This window comes from Taurulus bubalis (assembly GCF_910589615.1).
Source record: "Taurulus bubalis genome assembly, chromosome: 3".
In the NCBI taxonomy this organism is placed as follows: Eukaryota; Metazoa; Chordata; class Actinopteri; order Perciformes; family Cottidae; genus Taurulus; species Taurulus bubalis.
In genome coordinates this window covers 21,611,879-21,635,585 of record NC_136591.1, presented here as the reverse complement: position 1 = coordinate 21,635,585, position 23,707 = coordinate 21,611,879, and the positions used below count along the sequence as shown (strand labels likewise).

General features: G+C 41.4%; 3 protein-coding genes across 3 annotated transcripts; all 3 read left to right on the top strand.

Annotated features, from left to right (window-relative positions):
* Nucleotides 1–1,606: 1,606 nt before the first annotated feature.
* Nucleotides 1,607–8,328, top strand: actr10 (actin related protein 10). The gene is made up of 13 exons (XM_079214728.1): nt 1,607–1,743; nt 2,540–2,612; nt 2,700–2,782; nt 2,925–3,033; nt 3,161–3,268; nt 3,529–3,596; nt 3,807–3,886; nt 4,557–4,592; nt 5,013–5,092; nt 5,214–5,287; nt 5,488–5,569; nt 6,629–6,830; nt 7,353–8,328. The coding sequence occupies exons 1-13, from the start codon at nt 1,667–1,669 to the stop codon at nt 7,532–7,534; spliced, it is 1,254 nt and encodes a 417-aa protein (XP_079070854.1). The 5' UTR covers nt 1,607–1,666; the 3' UTR covers nt 7,535–8,328.
* A 5,503-nt stretch (nt 8,329–13,831) lies between these two features.
* LOC306734361 (vascular endothelial growth factor A-like) lies at nt 13,832–14,508 on the top strand (the record flags this gene model as incomplete). Its single annotated transcript, XM_079215719.1, has 4 exons — nt 13,832–14,026; nt 14,145–14,221; nt 14,331–14,360; nt 14,436–14,508. 4 exons carry the CDS (start codon nt 13,832–13,834, stop codon nt 14,506–14,508), a joined length of 375 nt encoding a protein of 124 aa, XP_079071845.1.
* Nucleotides 14,509–19,504: 4,996 nt separating this feature from the next.
* On the top strand, nt 19,505–22,123 carry cipcb (CLOCK-interacting pacemaker b; the record flags this gene model as incomplete). The annotated part of the gene is made up of 3 exons (XM_079215403.1): nt 19,505–19,601; nt 19,692–19,876; nt 21,209–22,123. 3 exons carry the CDS (start codon nt 19,505–19,507, stop codon nt 22,121–22,123), a joined length of 1,197 nt encoding a protein of 398 aa, XP_079071529.1.
* Between the last annotated feature and the right edge of the window lie 1,584 nt (nt 22,124–23,707).

Genomic DNA, 23,707 nt, shown 5'->3' with positions numbered 1-23,707 from the left:
CAATTCAGTTTATTTTATATAGCCCAACATCACAAATACAAGTTTGCCTCGGAGGGCTTTACAATCTGTACACATGACATCCCTGTCCCAGGACCTCACATCGGATCAGGAAAAACTCCCCCAATAAAGAAAGTAAAAACCATTTCACAGAGAAAAAGGGGAAGAAACCTGAGGGAGAGCAACAGAGGAGGATCCCTCTCCCCGGATGGACAGAAAAAATAGATGTCATGTGGCCAGAATGAATAATGTAACGGAATTACAGCACATTCAATGAATATGACAGAAATGGTTCATATAATGAGTAGTAGGCATGGTCCATGATCCAGATAGCCACGATCCATTAAGCAGAAGGAGGTAGAGAGGAGGGGCATCAGCAGGGCCATGGCAGTAGGCAGGACCGGTTCCAGGCCAGTTGCATTTAATGATATGGTAATGTGATATAATAATTGAATAACAAAGTAGATACTAATTTGCTTGTATTTCCACCTGATATTTGTGACTCATGTGGGAACAGACAAATCCTTAATATTAAGATATTCCATTGAGAGCCCGGCAAAGCTGGAGTGTACTAAGAGTTGGGTTGGGGCTATATAGACCAGTGGTTCTCAATCTTTTTTCAGTGATGTACCCCCTGTGGAATTTTTTTTCAGCCAAGTACCAGCGCAAAGCATTTTTGGTTGAAAAAACAATTTAATACACAGCACTGCGCCATCAGTGTCTGATTTAATTTAGAATATATACAATTCAATCTCAGAACATACACTTATATTATTGACTATTTATTAAATAACAATAACAATTTATGCTAATTTTAAATATATATATATATATATATATATATATATATATATATATATATATATATATATTTATTTTTTTTTTTTTAAATCTCAAGTACCCCCTGGGGGGCTTTCAACTATTACCCACATTTGAGAACCACTGACATAGACTGTGTAAAATAGGGTCTGGGTACACAGGAAAGGTCAAAGCGACTCCCTCTTGTGGTCCAGTGAAGTTACACCATCAGCATCAATGGGTTACATCTGTCTATTGTCAACAGTCAAAGGGATCATCATTACACGTCTTTTATTTCTAATACTATTTTTTTATTCAATGAAATTGTATTACAGCTTTTTACTGGTACAAATGTCCCCAGCCTGTACATCACATGGTGTTTCAATGCTTCAAAGAAGACCTATGGATGCTACACAGCACAATAAGATATCTGCTATAAATATAAACAGTAAAATTATGTATTATCTATACATTGTAATTATTTGTTAACTATGTTTTTTAGCAATATTTAAGTATGTTTGTGTATATAAAAAGTATATATCTGATGGAAAATATATGTTGAATTTAAGGTATTTTTTTTTGTTTAGGTTTTTACTTCATGTATTTGGTTGATTCACCTGAAATGTTTTTTGTTGCGTAGAAAGTTTTCATCAATAGTTTTGAGCCTATTTTCAATCAGGCAATTCCCGTGACGTCATCCCGGAGCCTATTTTCAATCAGGCAATTCCCGTGACGTCATCCCGTTTCTTGAGGACCCAACCCGACGCGACCGGAAGACAACAGCTTTTTTTGTTTCTCCCTTTTTGATACGATGAAAATTGGCTACTGTCAACCCAACGCTCATCACATTATTTAACAAAGTGATAATAAAATGCCCTTATTTGATGGCTTAGGAAGCGGAGGAGAGAAGACTGCGATCGTTATTGATTTAGGAGCCGCGTACACGAAGTGAGTAACGGCCAGGTCACGTTTATATCTGTTTTTATGATTTTTCCAACACCCTGTATTTTCTTATTTGGGTAAATGTCAGAGAATTTGTTAATTTAAAACCATAATTTAAACCAGGTTCCTTTTCATTATCTGTTGTGAGATAAACACAATAATATGTTAACTGTTAACTGTCCGAGTGTCCTAAATAGTTTTTATTAATTAACCTGGAAATCTGAAAGCTGTCTGATACTAAACGTCACGTGACCTAACATTACATTATTATACACGCATTTAGGTTATTTACAGTGAGCTGTTGTGAAATGCTTCATATATTTCGCTGGCAGTATGAATGGCTTCAATGGATTTTATGTCATCCTGCTGGAGTTGGAAGCAATTGTATAATATTATTAGGAGGAGAAACCAGCCTGAGGCAAGTCACATGAATATCAAGAGGACCGTTTACTTTTAATAATGATCTCTTTCTCTGCAGTTACTGTCCTACATCATTTGACAGAGCTGCACTGTTTTTTTTCTTCTTCTTATATGCAACTTACTATATTCTATGTAACTTTGCTTGCTGCTGCCACAAACAAATTTCCCCTTGTGGATTAATTATCTATCTATCTAAATAATAATTTAATATTTGTTGCCATTTTCCAAAATTACTATGTAGCCCTTTGACTTTGTATGCAGTCCCTTGATGTATTTGCATTACAGATTGTATAGGAGCCACACACAAAAAAGATCAACCCAAAAAAGAGTATAGATCTGAACCTTATCTTGTAGCTCTGCTGACTCTTTCCATTTCTTGCAGATGTGGCTTTGCAGGGGAAACGGGGCCCAGGTTCATCATTCCAAGCGAGATCCGGAAACCGGGACAGCAGCAGGTGAGAGGGACACTGCTGGGCTTTGCTGCCTGTAATCGTTTGTTTGGAAATTGCAAAACATATGAACATGTAGTGTCTCGCTTTCAGGCCATCAAAGTGGTTCAGTACAACATCAACACAGAAGAGCTTTATGTCATCCTCAAAGAGTTTATCCATTTACTCTACTTCAGGTGAGACTCTACTGCGTTTGTTATTCATTGTAAGCCGGCGTTCAGCATAATTTTTTACACAACAGATACCAATTCTACCTGAAAAATGGGAGTGATCCGGTCTCGTCGAATCAATGTTTGTCTTCTCATTTCTTCCAATCAGGCACCTGCTGGTGAATCCTCGCGACAGAAGAGTGGTCATCATCGAGTCCATCCTCTGCCCGTCTCACTTCAGGGAGACGCTCACCAAGGTTTTCTTCAAACAGTTTGAGGTATGAAAACCAAGCAGATCCATCTTTTATAAAAGCTGCAGAACATGTTTTGAAAAAGTGTTAATGCGTGTTACAAATGTGACACAAAAAAATGTCACAAAAGTGTTTTTGTTGTTGTGCTTTCCAGGTTCCCTCTGTGCTGTTTGCACCAAGTCACCTCATGGCCGTCATGACTTTGGGTATCAACTCTGCTCTGGTGATGGACTGTGGCCACACAGAGACGCTGGTGCTGCCGGTATCCTTTTCCTGTCATCTTTTACCTTTTTAAAGGAATATTCCCGCTCTTTAGGATGTGGATTTGTTTGCCTTCTTACCCGTAATTAGGAGAGAAGATTGATATCAGGTTAATCTCTCCGTTAGCTCAATGGTGAGAGTGGAACGGGACACAGAAAGACAGGAAGTAGAGGGAAATGACAAGTTACAAGAACAAAATGCAAAAAGGTTTATTTTATTGTGTATACACTTCATATGTTACCGCCTTAACTGCAAACACAGGTCTATGAGTGCACTCCTATTCTGCCAGCTTGGGAGGCTTTGCCTTTGGGAGGAAAAGCAATCCATAAGTAAGTAGCTCTAACATATTTAAGTAAAGTCTGTGACTTTACATGTTGGTGTACTATTTTACGCACACTTTTCTCTAAAAAGAAGACTTTTATTTTACACTCTGTTCCATGTTGATTGCAAATCTTGTGACTGTAAAACTGACCTTTTTTTATTTTTAAAGATGTGCCACATTTTTCTCCCATAACGTCATGTATGTGTATTTATTGTAGAGAATTGGATGGACTTCTTATGGAACAATGCACTGTGGACACCGACACCATCACAGGGCAGAGTGTACCAGCTGCCATTGGTAAATACAGAAATAAAACTATAAATTGTGTGTCTTTGTCTTTTTAAATGGATAAACCTTTAACTCTGATATGGAGTGATTTGTTTAAAAATGCAAAAAGCAAAAAAATATAATGGCTTTGATTTATTATTCATAATAGGAACATGTTTCCCCTTCTCAATTTGTGAAATTTACACATGCACATAGTCCATTTTAGAGTTTTATCTCCATAGATGTATTATCGCGTTGAGCTTTGAGCTCTACAGCTGCAGCAGAGTGAAAGAAGCTCAACATAATAATGCATCAATAATTGAGACAGACAGCCGGTGGACTCTCTCTGCTGGGCTGCTGAACCAACTGCATTTCTGCAGTAAGCACAGATGGGCTGAGATCTCTGCAATCAACCATTTACACTCGAGGAGAAAAATAAATGTCCAAAATCTCTCCATCCAGGAATTTGTAAATCATCTCTATGACAGTAGTGACAACAAGAAGTGTTTGTTTTACACCAAGCAGTCATGTTTTTCATGCACTTGTCTTTGACTTTGCTGCAGCGTCAGCGCACACTTTCCCCAAACGCCTATTCCGCCTCGTCGTAAATCTACCTCTTTGTGAAGTTAACAATGTGGCTGATTTGTCGGAAAATAGAAGCGTCACTTTGGTTTATGTCTTTTTCATCTTTTTCCCTCAGGGACCATCCCAGAGGACACTGTGGAAGATATCAAGGGTAGGTTTTGATTGAGTTGTTTTCGGGTTTAAAATCCGAACCCCTCGCTTTTGCTCCCTTGAGGGCAATGCATCAAGATTTTAATTATTCCCTTCAAAGGCAGCGTTCCCAAAAGCCAACAACACAACAGATACAAAGCTCTATTGAGACTGCGGCTGCTTCTTTCATCCGTCCACTGGAATATTATCCCAGCTGAGTGTTTCATAATGATGCATATATGTAATTTACTTGTGCTGCAAAACAGCCCTCATCAATAATGTAATTCAAGCTTCCATTAAGGATGTGCATCTTAAAACCTTTTAATTCATGACCGGTCGTTAACATTGCCTACATTCACTACTGATGTTGGTCAAATGTTCACCATTTGTTATGAATGTACTTCTGTTTTAGTTCTGATGTTTGCTTGTTTGTTTCCTGCAGTCAGAACTTGCTTTGTCAGTGACCTGCAGAGAGGCCTGAAGATCCAGGAAGCCAAATTTAACCTGGATGGCACAGCTGAAGTGAGGGACATGTTGTGTGCATATTGTTTTTTTATACTTAGTCAACTTAGTTATACTGTAAACCAATGTTTGCATTAAATAATGCATTGCTGTACTTGTATTCTCGTGAATGTGTTTGTAGCGTCCGGCCCCTCCTCCGGACGTTGATTATCCTCTGGATGGTGAAAAAATCCTGCACGTCAAAGGATCCATCAGGTACTTCATCAAACCCAGAGATTCAAGTTTCCCTTTGTCATTGTCCTGTAAAAATAAGATGTTCTGGTGTTAATGCTGCACCGTCCATCTGTGGGAAAATGCATTTGTCTTTTAACTTGCTTGTTTTCTTCACTGTGTGTTTACATTTTTGTCACAAAGTTGTCCCTCATTAGATTGTCTCTCTTTTTTTTGGTCTCCAGGGATTCTCTGATGGAAATCCTGTTTGAACAGGACAACGAAGAGAAGAGTGTGGCCTCTCTGATACTTGACGCTCTGGTCAAGGTAGAGAAAAGTTATCTGTTCTATATGATGTGGCATGTTTATAAACAGTCACTTTCGATCCGTCACACTTTATTAACGTAAATAAACTGTAAAAGAGTTTTATTTTTTTCAGCAAAGATCTTCTTTGTCAAACCAGGAACAGATATTCTTAATTATGATGTTGGCGAGTTGACACCTTTTTAATCAGACATCCGAATATCTTTATTCAATCTTGTGAAGGGCTCATTTTATGGGTGGAATATGGTCTCCTTCAAAAATCGAAGGCACTCAGTAGGGGCTGTGCCTTAAACGGACCCTGATGAAGACCTGTGTTGGTTGCAAGGCGTTGAACATTTAAATACATTTTTCCATTTGTAATAAAGGCATTTTGATGTTGCGCAAACTTTCCAGTGTGGCTTTCGACGGGGAACCCTCCTAAATGTACTGAAATAACACTTTTTTTATATGCCTGTTTATTTAGAAATGTCAACTGTTTTACACATGGCCCCCGTCACCATATTTTGGGCCTTGGTTGACATTATTTCTTTTGGATTTTGCCTAACTATTCCTCCTCCCTTTTGCTCGATTGCACTTTGAATTAGTTTCTCCCTTATTACGCTGCTTCAGTATCTTCAGTATTTTCGACAGGAGGAACAGCGACAGCCCAGTTTCCTTCTCCGTATTACACAGTGTGCAGTTTGACTCAGTGTGGTTGCTATGGCAACGCTCATCTGAGGCCATTCCTTGTAACCGAGAGCAATTTTTGTTGTGCCATGTAGGGAAGACAGCCTAATTAATCTCAGAGGGTGCAACAACAGCAGACGTTACACAGCCTCAGACATTTAAACACCGATCTGTGCACTAGTATATCAATGTATAAATTGGGCTCTGCGCACCGTCTTTCATCCGTCTCATTTAGATTGCACATGAAACCCATAAAGTGCTGTCCTGTAGTGGTCCAACCGGCTGCTTCCTCCTGTCTCGTGTTTTCTCCTCCTGCGCTGGCCGTGGACTTGGATAACTGATAAAAGGGTGAAAGCTATGTCGATGATCTAATTCGGTGAATGCGTTTCCCCGCAGTGCCCCATCGACACGCGGAAGGTGCTTTCAGAGAACCTGGTGGTGATCGGCGGCACGGCCATGCTGCCGGGTTTCCTGCACCGCCTGTTGGCGGAGATACGCCTCCTTGTGGAGAAACCCAAGTACAGCAGCGTGCTGGCCAGCAAGAGCTTGCGTATACACGCTCCCCCTGCCAAGCCCAACTGCACCGCCTGGCTCGGAGGTCAGATATTTTTTATCACTACCTGTCCGAGGGAGTCAGCCCTTTTCAGTATTGTAGACGAGGAGATTTTCTAAGTTATTTATAAGTGGTCTCTCGTACCATTTGGAAAGCCCTCTCTGTGTATTCATACCTCTCTATCTACTCCTGCTGACATGGATCGTGGTTATCTGGATCGTGGTCCATGCCTACTATTAATTATATGAATAATTTCTGTCATATTTATTGAATGTTCTGTAACTCTGTTACGTTGTTCATTCTGTACACATGACATCTATTGCTTCTGTCCATCCGGGGAGAGGGATCCTCCTCTTTTGCTCTCCTGAAGGTTTCTTCTTTTTTTCCCAGTGAAAGGGTTTTTTCTATTTTTTGGGGGAGTTTTTCCTGATCCGATGAGAGGTCCTGGGACAGGGATGTCGTATGTGTACAGATTGTAAAACCGTCCGAGGCAAATTTGTAATTTCAGATTTTGGGCTATCCAAAATAAACTGAATTGAATTGAAATACTGCCCTTCTGCTCAACAGGCGCTATCTTCGGGGCACTGCAGGACATCCTGGGCAGCAGGTCGGTGTCCCGAGACTACTACAACCAGACGGGCCGCATCCCAGACTGGTGCTGCTTGAGCTCCCCTCCTCCCGAGTCTTTGTACGAAGCTGGAAAGACGCCTCCTCCGCTCATGAAGAGAGCCTTTTCCACAGAGAAGTAGAATGCGATAATTCAGACGATGTCCTCTCCTTTACTCTACGTACTAAAACAGTTCAGTAATCTTAAAATGTAACGTCTCAACAAGTCTTGTCAATGTCTTCAACACACAAACAGCTCCAGATGTTTTTAAGTCTAGTTAGTCGCATGTATGTTTTTTTTTGTGCACCGACTGTGAGCTGTTTTAAAAAAAAATTCAAATTATGGGATACATTGATATTCTACAAGGATTACAGTGTTAGAATCTTAAAAATAGGTTTTGTGCTACACGCATCTCTGACTTCAGTTTTCATCTGAAGTCTCATTGAGGCCGTGCCCGCTCTCGCTCCACTTTGTTCTGCATGTTGTTGACGACGGTTTAACTAAAAAATCATGTTCAGTAGAAAAGTTTCAGATGATTACCAAGTTACTCCATTTGTCAGCCAAACCGCTGAACATGTTGCTTTGCAGAGAGCAGAAGTTATTTCATGGAGATTTGACTGTATTTTGGTTTATTTGACAGTAATGTCCCATGAAGCCCCCCCCCCCCCCCCCCTCCCCAATTAAAAAAAACACTCATGTATTTATTATATATCAGTGTAAAGTGGTTGTTGAACTCAATAAAAGCCCTGTACACTCCAGCTGTTCTCAGTTATTCCAGCTGGTCAGAGATGCTTTTTCTGTTTTCTTTTTTTTTCTTTAAGTCATGACAAACATTCTAATTTACATTGGCGGCCTGGATGTCAATCAGTCCTGACCTGAGCACATCCACACTGTCCTGAGCAGTAAATAATTAAAATCACCTGTGTGTCCACCGTTGTTAATGTTGTTTTTGTTGTTGTTTACATGCTTTAAAACATCTTCCAAACAATGCAGTCTTGCTCTGTAACCTTTAAATTCAACTATTACAACAAATAAATACTCAGAATCCAATCCGACTTGCTATTTCTGTCCTAGATTGGCATAAAATATTCTATAGAGAAATATCTGATGGGATATTTGTGTGAAGCGAGCTTCCAGCCTAAACTCTGAACACTCCTAGTTCACACGTCTTAAAATCAGGCTACAGACCTATTTCCCAAAGCTAGAAAACAAGCAGACAAATGTATTTATGATGTCAGGAATTCCCTCGAAAATAAAGACACTGAATTTCTGAAGTCACATCGAGAAATACAATAACTCAAACTATAAAGGACAATTTTTCCTGACAGTATTGCCTCAGGGGCTGCTCAATTCAGTTTCTACGGTTCTCCCCAATTTGAGTCTGAGCTAGAATCATAGCGAAATCTCTTTCCCTCCTCTGGATGTCTTAACAACATGTGGGAGGAATCACTGTGTCGGTTGCCAGAATCAAGCTAAAAATACAGTTATGCATACACTCCCAAATCAATATAATACAGTGTTTATTTATCTATATATATATACTTGACTTTTCCTCACATATTCTTAATATCCACTCGCTCCTTTCTCTTCAGTTGTGTATTTCCTTGTTCAGCGAAACTTATTCAAGAAACCCTGCACTGTATACATCCCAGAATGGAGTTGCATCTGTTTGGCCTTTTGGGTCACAGTCATCACTCGGGTCTTGGTCAGTCTGGTCACTGTGGGCTTGGGAACCAGTAGCGTTACCCACAATGCACCTGCGGCCCAAGACTGGCAAAAAAAGTGTGGGAAATCTGAGAAGAGTTTGGATTCTCATTACAGGCATTTAAAATAAGCCTAAACACAGAGTGGAGACCGGGGCAGTAGATGGGCGTTAGAAGGTGTGCATCTGCCTCCCCAAAGCATTCATGTGATTGTTAGAAACATTTTCTCAGTGCCCAGTTTTTGTGATTTGTTTCATCTGTTTCCACGTGATGGGTCAACACTTTCAACTCCAGAGGGATTTGGGAGAGGAAAAGAAGAGCTCTGTTACTCTTTGGATGGTCGATTTTAAAGGCTTGGACGCAGAAGGAGTCCGGACCATGTTTGTATGAGTTACCGGATGCAAACTTTTAAAATTATCCTTTTTTTGGGATCATATAGCGAAAGACAACCACAGCCTTGCCCGTATCTGAGGCTATAGAGCCGCGTCATCCCACCTGCTGCTGCCTCCGCTCCAGCTGAGGGAAACCCCATCCTCCCTTGATGGACACTGGGACTGGAGCATCAGTGTGGTTCCCAGAGACAGGAAGCAGCAGCTGTCCATCTGACCTCTGTGCGTCAGACTGGGAGTCTGAGCAGGAAGGGGAAACCCCCGGATGGTGGTTGAGCTGAGCCCGGCCTGGAGGGAGTGTTGGCCCAGCTGGAAGACCAGGTTAAAAAGGAGCTTGCGCACCCCAAATCTGTCAGGATGTTCAGTCAGATGAAATCATGACGTTAAATCGTGATTATGTATCTGTATTGTGAACTGAATTTAGAGATTATTCAGATATATTTTGGAAGTGCAAACTCATCCTGAACTTATTTCACATCACGTTAAAGTTGACGTAAATATGACTTTTCCCACTTGAGCAACAAGCAGGTGCATCATCACAGCCTGCAAGGAGTGATAAGTGAATTTGTTTATCATCCATCTCCGTTATCTCCTCCACGGAGGCAGTTTTTCAAAATCACATCAGCCCAATTATCCCGTAAATCACGCCGGCTGTGAAGACACACCTGGGCCATGTCGGTAAACGCAGGAGCACATCTGTGCTTGTGATTCATGCTCTGCAGAATGAGCAAACTGGGCATTGTGAAATGGCAGCTATCACTGCAGCTAACTCATTTTGGCAACATAATTGCGAATCTGAATTATTTGTAACTGAAAGCCAGGTATTGTGTAACGGGAAGGCTACATTTATGAAGCAGTGTTTATAGCTCTCGTACCAGACATATACCAATAACGGGCATGTTATTGGAAATAAACACACGCTTGTGTATTTATAAGCCCAAATCTGGAATAAGTCATTCTTGCAGCATCAATGTTGATAACCTCAGGTCAACTGTGTCTGTGCCAAGACTTGAAATAAAGTGTTTGTTTCTTTAAACTTCTGAACGACAAAACATTACTTACTACGTTTTTTTACATGCAGGCAGTTTGTATTTTCCCACCGCTCCTGGCGGCCACTGGTTTTGATTTATGTCTGTATACACGTCCATGTCCTGTTTAAACCATGTAGCTTCAAGATGTCAACTTTTTATGAGTCATGAGTTATGTTTTTGTGATGGTTTGTTTGGCGCACAAATATAATGAAACACCTGATTCTTCATTTTAATGTGAGAAACACACATGTTTTAACTGAACAGGACAATACAATGCAAATCAATCAGCAGAGTTTGCAATCAAATCAAGTCTGAACTTGAAATGATCCTGCTCCATTTCCACAGGCAGAGAGAGAGAGAGAGAATCCCACTGAACTTCCGCAGAGTGTCGACTGACTTGTTCCTGATTGGAGGAATTGAGTGCGTTACAATTGGCTCCGGTCCCCCCTATACTAATGTATAGCGTTAGCTTTAGATTGATTTATCATGACTACTTTTCCCATTACAAGTATTTAAAGTTTTGTTTACTATAACTGAAGCTGTTATTTCTTGTTATGGCGATCAGGTATTATTATGGCTGCATTGATTATTGCCTAATATGAGAGAGAGAGAGAGAGAGAGAGAGAGAGAGAGAGAGAGAGAGAGAGAGAGAGAGAGAGAGAGAGACACTGCGGTAACTTATCCCAGCCTCTCTCTCTCTCTCTCTCTCTCTCTCTCTCTCTCTCTCTCTCTCTCTCTCCTATTAATAATCAACATGTATTCAAGGGGATTGCCGCGCCTGCTCCCAGCTGCTCGCGCACAGCGGGACAACACGCCACTCACCATCCTCATCACGCTGTTATTTCGACTCTTCCAGTCCTCACCGACCGGCCGGAGGCGAAGGGAGGGAGCAATTGTCTTTGACACAATGCAAAGTTTCATCGGACTCTCGCACCTCTTCTCGGTTCTTCTGCTGCAGCTGGCACCTGCACAGGTAACGCAAACTCACTTAAGACATGTTTTTTATTAAGATATAGGACATTGCACTTTTCGGTGTTTTAGTTTTAGTAAATTAATGGTTGTCATATTTATTCGTGGAATATTCAGCATTGTTATATTTATCAAAGTAAAATTGAATTGGAAATTAGTACATATTCAGCATTCTGAAGACGTAAGGTGGGTTGTTTGGACTCCTTTTAGCACCTCGGAGGACACAGTGAAGCTAACAGGAGTCACTTTTAACACATCTGCTCCACAGTCTGTTTACACACTATCTGTATTTTGTCTGGCTGTGTCCCACCATGACGATAATATCTGCATTAAGGGGGATTGCCATGTTCAGAGAATGTGGCATGTGGCACAGCAACTTCAGATGCAGCTGTTGCATGTTACTGATCCAGGTGGAGATAGAGAAGTGAAGGAGGAACAAGTCAAACCAGGGCTCAGCCAGGCTGACGCTCATGGTCATGATGAGGGTGTTATCCTCTTCATCTCTTTCTGATTTTGCAGCTCTTTCTCTGTGTTACGACATCTGGCCCCAGACAAGACAGATACATTCAGTGTCTCCCAGCAGGGAACCGGCTGCATGGTGTGAATATGGTTTGCAGTTTATGAGGAGATTAGACTTGTGTTGAGGAGCAAGCTACGGTCTTTAAAAGACTGTGGAATAACCAGAAATGTGTTTAATAGTGCAGAGGTGAGATGAGTTTGCTATTACAAGTTTAAAGTCACCTTTAAAATATTGTGAAATGTGTTTTTATATATATATATATATATATATATATATATATATATATATATATATATATATATATATATATTTCATCCACAATGCTGTGTGTAATAGATGTTGGAAGAGACACAGCAACGGGCATAAATGGAAATACTTTGCCCTACACCAAGGATAACGTTAAGAATAATAACTTTCAGTTTGACAGTTCAAATGCATTTGGTTGGAATTCAATTTATGTCAAAAACCTTTTTCGTGGTTTGTAATATTATATGAATGGCCTGCATGAAGTCACAGTGTCAGGGATAAAACCATGAAAGAAGTTTGTAGTTTGGGCTGCAGGAAAATGAGAAATTAGCCTCAAGAATCAGAAAAAAACCCAATCATTTGAGATATTAAGAAAGTCCAGGGTTCAGCTTTCCATTTTTATGAATCGCAAATGACCACCACATTAATAACTGGGGGAATCACAATGAATATATCCTAACTGGTTGTTCTAGTTTCCAAAATGTTTTTAAAATGCAGGTTTGCAAATGTCTTCAGTAACCCTTTGGGCATTTGTCTGAGCTTTGTGGAAGTTACTGAATTAGAGGACGGGAAAAAAAAACACGAGAGAAAGGGACAAGAGAAGACATTTTTCCATGTTTAATTATTTTCCATATTTTGTCCTTTTATAGCAAACCACCAGTTTCAGTTCATCATGTCCAACACTCTTTGGCACAAACTCACTTCCAGCAAACATAAATAATATAATAATAATAACATAATACTTTTATTTTTAAAACCCCACTGCTGGCTAAACTACGAAGCATTCCCTGCTTGTGACATTAAGAAGACAATGTTCCCATCAATGTTCACAGAGAGGAGAGGTGAGGAGTCAGAAAGAGATTGTTAATATTGAAAAGAAGACAAGAGCCAAGATCAACTTTTCACTTTGTGTTTCTACTCGATTTGGCATTCAAAAATCAGGAACATTGTCATTTTGAGTTTGGAGGCTGAGAACTTGGAGAAATCCATGCTGAGTCATGAAACTGCTCAGTGCTGCCTTTGTTTGAACTGTGTTTATTGTGTGTAAAACTCCCACGAGTAAAAGCAGCAACTGTTATTTGCTGTTATTCTTTGCATTCTTACAAGGTTTTTGCTTTCTTGTAATAATAAACCTTCTCGTATCACATCAGATTTTTCCTAAGGGCGGGCTCACTTTACTACTTAAACAGCTGCACAGTGGTACACTCCTGACACCGTGCTGCGTCAATGTTTTCACTGGATCAATGTGCATGCAGTCCTTTTTATCTGCCACAAGAGGGCCCTCTGCAGCTGCACAATGAAACTACTTGAAGCCATTTAATCTCTAGCTTGTATCAGTTTCCTCGTTGTCTGCAAGTTCTGTATCATGACAACCATGTTTGGCATTGATGTCAATGCCTTTATTAAATATATTTGAAGGGTCGATCTCCGTAGATGTCAACTGTTTCTAATAATTTTGTATGCATTTGTCAGATTTCACACCCTCCAGAAGATGGTCACTCAAGAGGTAAGGTTCGCACCACTGAATAGGCATTTCCATCTCCTCGCAGATTATCTAAAGACTCGGCTTGTCTCGTAGTGATGGTGTTCCATGAGGTGATGGCGAAGAGCATGTGTCGGCCCATGGAGCAATTGGTGGACGTGGAGCAGGAGTACCCGGGAGAAGTGGAGTACATCTACTTGCCCGCCTGTGTCCCGCTGTGGCGCTGCTCTGGCTGCTGCGGGGACGAGAACCTGGAATGCCAGACCTCCCTTGAAAGCAACATCACCCTGCAGGTGGAGAAAGATCTCTAATCAGACATGATGTATCAGAAATACCTAAAGAGAGATGTTAAAGATGCTGTTTATATTAAATATATGGCCCTTCAGTGATGTTTTTTCCTTGGTTTCTCAGGTGATGAGGATTCACCCCATGATATCTATGCACCATGTGGAACTCACATTTGTGGAGCATCAGAGGTGTGAATGCAGGTAACTCTTTCTAAAACACGGCATGCAAAATTTAGATTTTTTTTTTTATAACACACCTAACTGCCAGTTGTTTGTGTTTTTTTCTTCTTCTTCCTCGCCACTGTTTTAGACTCCGTCAGAAACAGCTGGATAATAAAAGGTCAGTGGATGAACTTTGAGTCCATCGGATTTGAACACATCAATATCTTCACTGCACTTTGCACTTCCTCCACAGCAGCAGCGAGTCTATCAAGAACAGACCTCGGAGGAGGAAACACAAGAAGACCGCCAACGGCTGTGGCAAGTAAGAGATGGATCGCCCTCCAGCGGCACACACACACACACACACACACACACACACACACACACACACACACACACACACACACACACACACACACACACACACACACACACTCTCTCGCACACTTCAGTATGTCTGGACATTTACAGCTACATTCATCACTGATTCCTTTCTTTCGCGCTGTCCGACTACCAAGGACAGATGAGATTAAAAAATGTCACAATATATTGTCTGCTGTGTTGCTCCTCTCTTTGGCAGGTCTGTAATCCACCGACCATTTATGTTGAGCTCGTGCTTCTCCGTAAAGCCATGCGTTTACGGCACAATCATAATAATAATAATAATCCAAGGCCGCTGACAATTCCAACCAAGGACGGGCCCGTGCATCAGATTCACGCACAAGGAAAAATAAATGCAGGGATCAGTAAAGATTGGTGGAGGGGCTCAGTATATTTTCCATGTCCCATTCTGCAGCCGTCAGAATGTGAATTGAACAAGGAATATACCTAAAAAGCGACCAAATCTATCTTGTGAACAAGGCTGAAAGGCATTTTTTTGTCCAAGGAATTCAGAGAAATATCAGACCGTTATTTTACAGTCCGATCCAGGAGGTGTATGTTCAATGAGTTTGGTATTTTGTTTGTCTGTGTGGTAACTCTTTTCACATGAAGGTCAAAAGGTCAGAATTATATCTCTGTCTCTCTTCCTAACTTCTGTCTCTGCTATTTAATAATATTAATAATGCATTTAATTTGTAACGCACTTTTCTCTCAAAAGAATCTTAGAGTGCCACAGAGCCAATATTTAGTCAAACTAATACAAACATAGTTAAAACAAACTATAATAAAAAAGAAATAGCTGACAACGATTTACCACAAAGTCAAAAATGTCTTCTTGAATAAAAAGGTGTTTAGGCCAGTCTTAATTTGACGAGGAAGATCGTTATACGTAACCAATCTTGAGTTGGTGTTCAATAAAGGCATCGCCTTTAATAATTACTTTTAAGCTGTAACCAGGTTTGTAGGGTGTTACAAAATGTTTTTGGTCAAAAGGTCCATGCAATACTTTATATCCAGCTGATATAAACTGTAGGATCCAGGACTTTAAGACACAAAGAATCACCTGTTAGTTGTATTTATTTAGGTGGAGGACAATACTAAAAGAAAAAAATGTGTTTACTCTTATGACAACAACATCATGTACATTGAAACAGTTTGTGCTTTAATCATGGCTCCTGTCCACACCATCCCTGAAACGATCTCTTCTTAAAACAATTCCAATGAACACAGTGGGGAACAAAATCCATCATCCTCATGTTTGAAAAATGGCATTGTGAAGTTTAGCTGAAGCTAACAAGGGGCTGAGATATGCGAATGTAGTAGGAGCAGTTTGAGTTATTTAAATCAGCTGGCTATCTCTTGGGTTACAGGCTTTTTAATACAAAAAGGAAACTCCTTGTGTTGCTGTATCTCTCCATCTTGACACGGCAAAGAAACACTGTAACTGTGGAAGATATCCATTTTATTGGTCTCACTCTGAAACGGCTAGAGCCTCAAATCAGCAGATGAAGCGAATGAGGACTGTGGAATGTATTCCCCATTATGGAGGGATCTCTTCACAGCTGTTAAGAATCAAGTCTTTCAACGTATATAAATATGGGCTTGTGAGTATTGTTTTGAACTTGGAAATATGTCCAACCGATCCTTTACTGCTGGCCCAGTCAGTGTTTTCCTCTTTGGCAGCAAGGAACAGCGGGGGATTTGAATAGGTGCTCGATGTGGTGAAAACTAGGTCAACTGTTTGCAGCATTGAGGAAAGGCTTTCACCTTCTCCTCTATAAGAAAGGGAGAGAGGGGACATCTTATCCAGCAGCCCGAATAGAGGAAGGGAATCCGTCCAACCTTTTAATGAGCCCCACTAAAAGATGCATTATTGGACCTATACATTTATATGGGCTAATTCTTAAAGGGCTAGAGGCGTATTATCTCATAACCCCTCCACCCAATCTTTAGTTGGAGAATTTATTTTTGCCCTTTTCACTCGGCAATGAGAAATGTCACACACAGAGTCTTAAGGGACCTATTACCCGATGTCCGTCCTTTAATCCATCTATTTAAGTGTCAACATTATCATCGGGTGTTGATTTGTAGCTCTGAGATTTTATTTTAGTACATTATGTTGGTCTCATAACCACTTGAGTCCACTTCCAATTTGGAAATAGCTGAGAATTTACCATTTCAGTGGCCGTTCGTGAAGAGATCAATTTAACTCGCTTACAATGCATGGAAAATAAAAACATCTGTATAAATTAAAAGAAGTTACAGTCAGTATCTTAAAGGCAGATTCAAGTCTCTTGAGTATTATGGTGACCGAGATTTTGTACTTTGTTGTGGTTTCTGCTCAGAAATGTTACGTAAGAGCTATAAAACATGAAACATGTACTTTTTTTATGGTTTCCCCAATGTTTTAATTATTTCAGAATTTGAAAGGGCAAATCCAACAATAAGTCTAATTGGGAATAGTAGCTCATGAATGACGTTGATAATTAACACCAAACGCTCTGCTGTTTGCTGGGTTGGTTAAAAAATATGGACACGGACGTGTTTCATACACATTCCAGGGTACCAATATGAGTGTCTTTAATGTGTATTTTTGTCTTTTCAGGTGCCAGTTGTCTCAAAAAAAGATAAATCTTCACTGATTCACACTGCGGCCCATAGTTTAAAGAAGTGACTTTTGGAGTGGCAAACAACAGTAATCTTCTGTCTGTATATCTTCCCTCATCCAATCAGACATGAGACGTTCCATCTTGTCCAAGAACATTTTCTGATTGATTATCAAATCAAACAACCATATCTGAACACTCCTTTGGCTCTAACTGCTGTTTTTAACAGACCAAAATCCTAAAATAGTTGCTTTTGTGGGTGGCTTAAAAAAACAAACATATGACAACAGATTCATAAAAGAACAGAGATCATGAGTTGAATGCTGTCAGCCTGAAAGGACGAAGACCCCCATCCATCCCACGACTTCATGTTCACTGTGACTTTTGCCATGTGACTCCTCTGTTAATCATGTGTTACTTTCTTTAAAGTGTTATTTACCTATTTTGAGATACAGCACATTTATAAGTTCATTCAATAAACATGCAGTCTGAATACAAGTAGCCTCTGTGTTATCTACATGTGCATTGGTAGACCGTTAGGATGTGAGGATCTCCGTAGTGGCTCATTGTTAACAAAGCACAGGGGTGACTGTTATCCATTCAGAGACATGTCAGATGACCAAGGTGTGGCTGGATTTTAAGGGCAAAACTTGTTCGGTGTCTCACATAACAAAGGGACCAGGTTTGCCGGACAGCCTTGAGAAGTGACCAAAAAAGATATAGATTTATATAGATTTCAAATGAGTGCCAACAGGTAATTTACTTTCTAATCCTACTTTGTGAAAGGATTCTCTTGCAGCATGTGACAGGCCTATTATCTGCTCTTCTTTAGTAGAGGTTGTCCTGTCTCCTGCAGGCATGTAGGCACAACGTTGCCACCTCATCTTGCTTTTTTTTTTTTATTCATGCATGAAAACGTGCAGTAAGAGGAAAAGTAGCATCAGCCTAGTGACGATCAGCACGTGAGAAACGCTTTGTCCTGAGTGGCAGCGTTGCGTTTACTTATTCTAACGTGCCGCCGAGAAGACTTGCCCCGCTTAGGTTAGCTGCGGGCCCGCAGGACTCTTATGTAACACACCAGTGCATTACGGTGCACGTCACTTCCAGGACCGTTCATTCAAGATGCCTGTCGGCCTACTGTACACCACCTAACCGCACAGCGAACACAATGTCCCTTAATTTGCCACACATTTGGCAGTGGTCACGTTTTTGTGCTTTGCTGGCCGCGTCGGCCAATCAGAGGCCTGGAAATACTTGTGACGTCGACGGTACTCCAGCTAAGAACACACCCTTAACACCCAAATATAGCAGCGCGTCTGTAACTGATACCCTTGTCTCTTGATTGTATTTTATTTTACGCCGCTCAGGGGCAATTTGTCGGTAGCCGCGTGAGAAGCAACGACGCTGTCGGGAGCTCTCCTTCCGTACGGAGGACAATGCAACCGCCACGGTAAACGGCTGCCGCCACCTTACGCCGCATGTGACCGAGCTGGGGAAAGGGGGAGGAGCCACGTTGTCTCGTGCGCTATACCGTGGAACAGTTCTGCTCGACGTAGCTAGGCAGCAATAACGGCCACATAAGTCACCGAAACGCCGCAGACAGCCCGCCTCGACCCGGCTGCGAAGCCTGTAGCGTCAGCCCTTCAGCGTCGCTGGAACAGGACACGGTAGACTTCCGCTTATTCTTTCTGTGTGTTTCACCAACGTTTTAGCTAACTGCTTACTTTTGTCAGTTGACGCTCTAACGTTCGCCGAATCGAGTTGCCGCGTGACGTTAAGCTAGCCAGCCGAACTGCATTCTCCTCATATTTACTAAATGTATAACGTTAATTAGTTAGTTATTACCGTTAACCTTTTATATCTTTATATTTGTAGACGAGTTAACGTACAGTACCGTTGCCTTAATATTGGCGACGTTACTTTGACAATATGTATGATAGCAATGGCGTTTGGTGTTTTTATTCAGTTGTGTTGATATAACAGTCTGAATGCCGTGTGTTAAAAAAGGATGGTAATACATTAATCGTATATTTATTATATACATATGACCTCATACTAGCCTGCATTTTCCATTGCACGAACATGTAACTGTCCAGTAAAGTCTGAAAAGTGTAACGTTAATGCAACTTGTAAAACCAGAAAGTGGCATTTATTGTATACCATTACATTGAAATAACAAGCATGCACCAAGTCCTGATATGCACTAACTGAGTGTGTCAGCTAACACCTTTTATGTTTATTTACATAACATCGCATTCTGTCATTGCTCTTGTAGTTGCTGTGAGAGCTTCTTGCAGTCGAGGACGTTTGTCGGTAACTCACTGCAGGAAAGGAGATGAGCACCAGGAGGAAGGCGGATAGTCACTCCAGACCCCGCCTCATGAAGTCTGGAGGCACCCGGGCTGATTCAGAGAGAGACTCTGGATTCTCAGGTTCGGCTTTGCTCTTGCAACAGTTTAATGTGCTTAGATTGTAAAGCATCGCTGACTTGAATCCCATTAACACTTCTTCCTGGTCTACAGATGCAAGCTCAGAGCACATGAGCACAATGGACAACACAGACTCTGAGGGTTCACCCCACCGGGTCGTACACAAGGGGCTGCAGACTTCTTGCTCGGGGCCCCAGTCCTCTCAGCTGGCTGTGGTGGGAGGCTCCTACTCTAGCATCTCTCCCATGATCATCATGAACAACGTCCTCCTCAAGCAGGTACGCTGCTCCCACACAGCAAAACTATATAACTCTGTAACATAAACCTTACAACACTATCTGTTTGGAGGAATTATGTCCTTCCACTCTGTTTCAGCCCTCAATCGTTTAACTTCATGCAGAGATAGAGGCAGGTAAAAACAGTAAAGCTGCGGTGTAATCGTGCCTGTGGTTAACTTAAATGTGTGTTCACATTCCAATCACAGCTGCCTGGAATGCGTTGCCAAAAAAAGACTGTGACTATTCACATCGCGTCAACACTACTTACTGACCAACAACATAGACGTAACAGTAAATAGGAGTTGCTCAAAATTGTATTCAGATTTCATTAAATAATGTAAATATGAAAGATTAGGCTATGAAAACCAAGAATATTAACCTGATTTATTGTTCTGTAATGGGTTATTCCCTTTTTTATGACAAAGATTTGTCCAACAGTTAATAAAGCAGACCAGATTGACTTTTAATGAATTAATTAAACTCAAGGACTGTGTCAATGTAAAACCTTTACATTTGTTTCATTTAATTAGATTAAATGGCTCATTTCAATCATACCACTGCAATGATCATTACATTGCTCTTTCGATTGAAATATAATTTTTGCCGGCACAGTGTGTTTTTTTGTTTTGTCTTAATAATTTTTAGTATTTCACATTGGTACTAGTTAAACCCCGATATGACGGACACGATGAGGTGTGTGCGTCTGCAGTTTCTCTCAATGAATGGACTGCACGCCAGCCAGCATGTGTCATCTGATCCTCCTTTGAACGAGGGGGACCAGGCGTCTCTATTACGGATAGGAAATAATTTAATGATATTGTCGTACGAAATTGATTTCATTGTCCCCAGAGACAAAGAGAGAGAGACATTGAAAGCACACCTGTGAGCGAGAGGCGAAGAGAAGTGAAAGCGAAACTATATCTGATAATTATGTAATGTGATTTTATGGCTTAATAGTGAAGTGTAGAGAACTATACCGGAGTCTCTGCAAATGGTGATAACTAGCGATTGACCTGTGACAGCTGTCTCATGAAAGGGTCCAACACAGGGTTGAATGGGTGATCAGTGGATCTGCATCATAAACAAATCCCGGAAAGGGGATTAGTTATCTGAGAACTGACTGGGTAGTGGTGCCGATGCTATTCTGACAATTAATCAACAGACAAATAATTTGATGTATTGATAATAGGAGTTATTTGTCAGTTACACATACTAAATATGGGGTTCCAGTCTCAATGGAAGTGTATACTTTATGGTGTGAATAGTGTTGCAGTTAAAAACTTTTACAATTATTTTTCATTGTGCCTGAAAAGACCTCTTAACCCTTTGCAGCCTCGAGATAATTCTCCTGCTCTGAAGCCCTGGAGGTTTAGTCCCACGGTGGAGGTGGTTCAGCCTGTGGTCCAGCAGCCTCAGGTGGTCTTTCTTCAGCCTGTGGTCTCTCGTCAAGCTTCCCCTGCCTCCAAAGAGGCCTCCTCTAGACACAGACGTCCTAAGAAGTATCTTCCAATCCTGAAATCCTACCCCAAAATCGCTCCACATCCTGGAGACAGCTCTAGTTCCTCGGGGAGAGGAACCGCTTCCTCGTCTTCCTCATCCTCGTCTTCTTTCCACTCCTCCTCCTCTTCTTCTGGGTCAGAGAGGGGTAGCAGTTTGACCTCCAACAACCGTGAACACTGTCAAAGAGAGAAGCAGAACAGAAAACTGAGTAGTGGTGCTAGTGACTCTGCCTCAACCACTCCCAGTGTCCCTGCTCCACCCGGCACCACTTTGCCTCTGCTCCAGAGCCGACTTTGTTCTCCCACCACAGAAACCAGTGCCAGCAGTAGTCCTGCCAGTGAGAGGCCTTCATCTGTTGTTAGCCAGGCAGAGATTTCCACCTCCCTGTCTGTCACTGAAGCCACTGGCCATGTTCCCCGGACGGTCACCCAGGAGATCAGCTCATCGGAAGAATGTAAACACAGTGACGGTGGTGTTGATTCAAAGAGGAAGCGCTTCTGCAACACTTACAACATCCTGAGCAAATCTGGGCTGCTGGATATCGCACTCCGCACCAAGGAGCTGCACCGGCAGAACCGGCGCACCCAGAGCGACCTGAACCGGCTAAAAGAACACACAGAACTGTTCCTTCAGGCTCTGTGTAGTCGGGACACCAGCATCTGGGTTAAGCTGCAGGCCGACCTTCAGGAGGAAGTCCGAGAGGAAGGGAGGGAGAGAGCTGCTCAAACCAGTTTAAAGGCAGATTAGACCTAGACTAGTGCTTTACTGTAGACTGCGATTGAGGAAAGGAAGGTCATGGTTGGGGGGGGTTGGAGTGTATAGAGACAGATGGACCGAAAGTAATGCGCTTCGCAATACACATCCCCCCCCCAGACTCTCTCCCACAGTCAGTGTGTTCTGTGGCCTACATTTCGGCTGCCTTAGGGTCCTGACACACCAAGCCAGCCTCAAAGAATTGGTGCAGATATAGGCTTTTTGTCGCCTCAAGTCTCCTGTTAAAAGTTGCACTTGAACTCTTCGTTAAACTAGTGGACAGTTGACCGCCAACATGCACACATGTTGTGTGTGGGTGAAAGGGGATATTTGAATTGGCAGTCTAAAACCTAGTGGAAAGAGAAACGAGGCAAACAACCCTGGCATTTTGCTAAATAAATTGTGAAAATGCTCGGAATTCGTGATGCTCCAATTAGGAATTGAGAATATCATAAATGGCATGGACCTTGCACACTTTAATTAACACATTGCTTGTAAGTTCCCTGTTGTCACCTAGTGATCTTTAGCTTGTGGAAAAAGAAAAAAAATGGAGGTGAAAAAGGGAAAGAAACCCACAAATACCAGTGAAATCACCGATTTGCAAGGTCACCCAGTCCCCTCTTTGATGGCAACTCGCTTGGTGTTTTAGGGATCTACGGTCGAACACAGCCAGAAACACAGTTTAGCAGAGAAATATTTTGCTCATCTGCAATCAAGACCCTGAGAGATTTGGATTCAAAGCATGAAGCGGCGAAGAAACGCAAAACTTTTTTTAACATCTGAAAGCACAATACGGGCTTCAAATCTGAACGCTTGGATTAAAACCCCCAAGACTTGATATGTAAACTGTTCAGTGCATGCAAGGTGTTGTTCATCTAACACTGACCAACAGCAGCACACTACTCATTCTGACATCAGAATGTCTCACTACATTGACTGACTTATGTTGACATTTGTGTTGTTTCAACAGTTTTGCATCATCCGTGGTCGTTCTCAAAGCCGTGTCCCACTCACGCCGATATGTTGCTTAACAGACATCCGTCAAAGTGTGTACAGAATATGAATTATTGTATTCAGCAGTTACAATTTCAATGTAAAATTGATGCTTCTGACCGGCTTAAGTAAATGTTCTCATGTCGGATAGAATGTGTGTACGGTTTCTTACCCAGTCAGCGTATTTTTACATAGACTAACGTGCCTAAAATGTCTTTTTTTTGTTTTGTTATTGTTGCATTTGACGAACTTGATGTAAAAGATTTGGCACGTACATTGATGATTTTCAAGTTGCGCATTCCCATCATGTTGATGGCCACTGTGTGACAGCTGGAAGTAAAGCACATTCTCCAATAACATCCCAGTGTAACGGGTGCTTTCTGTAGTTCAATCATATTTATCAGGAACTTCTTTTGAGGTTGTGTGTTTTTTATATACTCAAGGATGTACGTTAATGTGGCAATATTGTCTCACTTAAATGCAGACTTTCTTCTGTGTTAAGTTTCCGTCTGTGACACGTTCATCAAGTCTGTTTTTCTTGATGGAGATCATCCTCAGGCCTCACGAGTCCAGATTTACATTCTA

What these genes read in the sequence shown, in the direction of transcription:
- actr10 (XM_079214728.1), top strand. Translation starts at nt 1,667, where the DNA reads ATGCCCTTATTTGATGGCTTAGGAAGCGGAGGAGAGAAGACTGCGATC. An exon ending in CACTGTGGAAGATATCAAGG is followed by an intron (nt 4,593 to 5,012) that starts GTAGGTTTTGAT and finishes TGTTTCCTGCAG; the next exon opens with TCAGAACTTGCTTTGTCAGT. An exon ending in CACGTCAAAGGATCCATCAG is followed by an intron (nt 5,288 to 5,487) that starts GTACTTCATCAA and finishes TTTGGTCTCCAG; the next exon opens with GGATTCTCTGATGGAAATCC.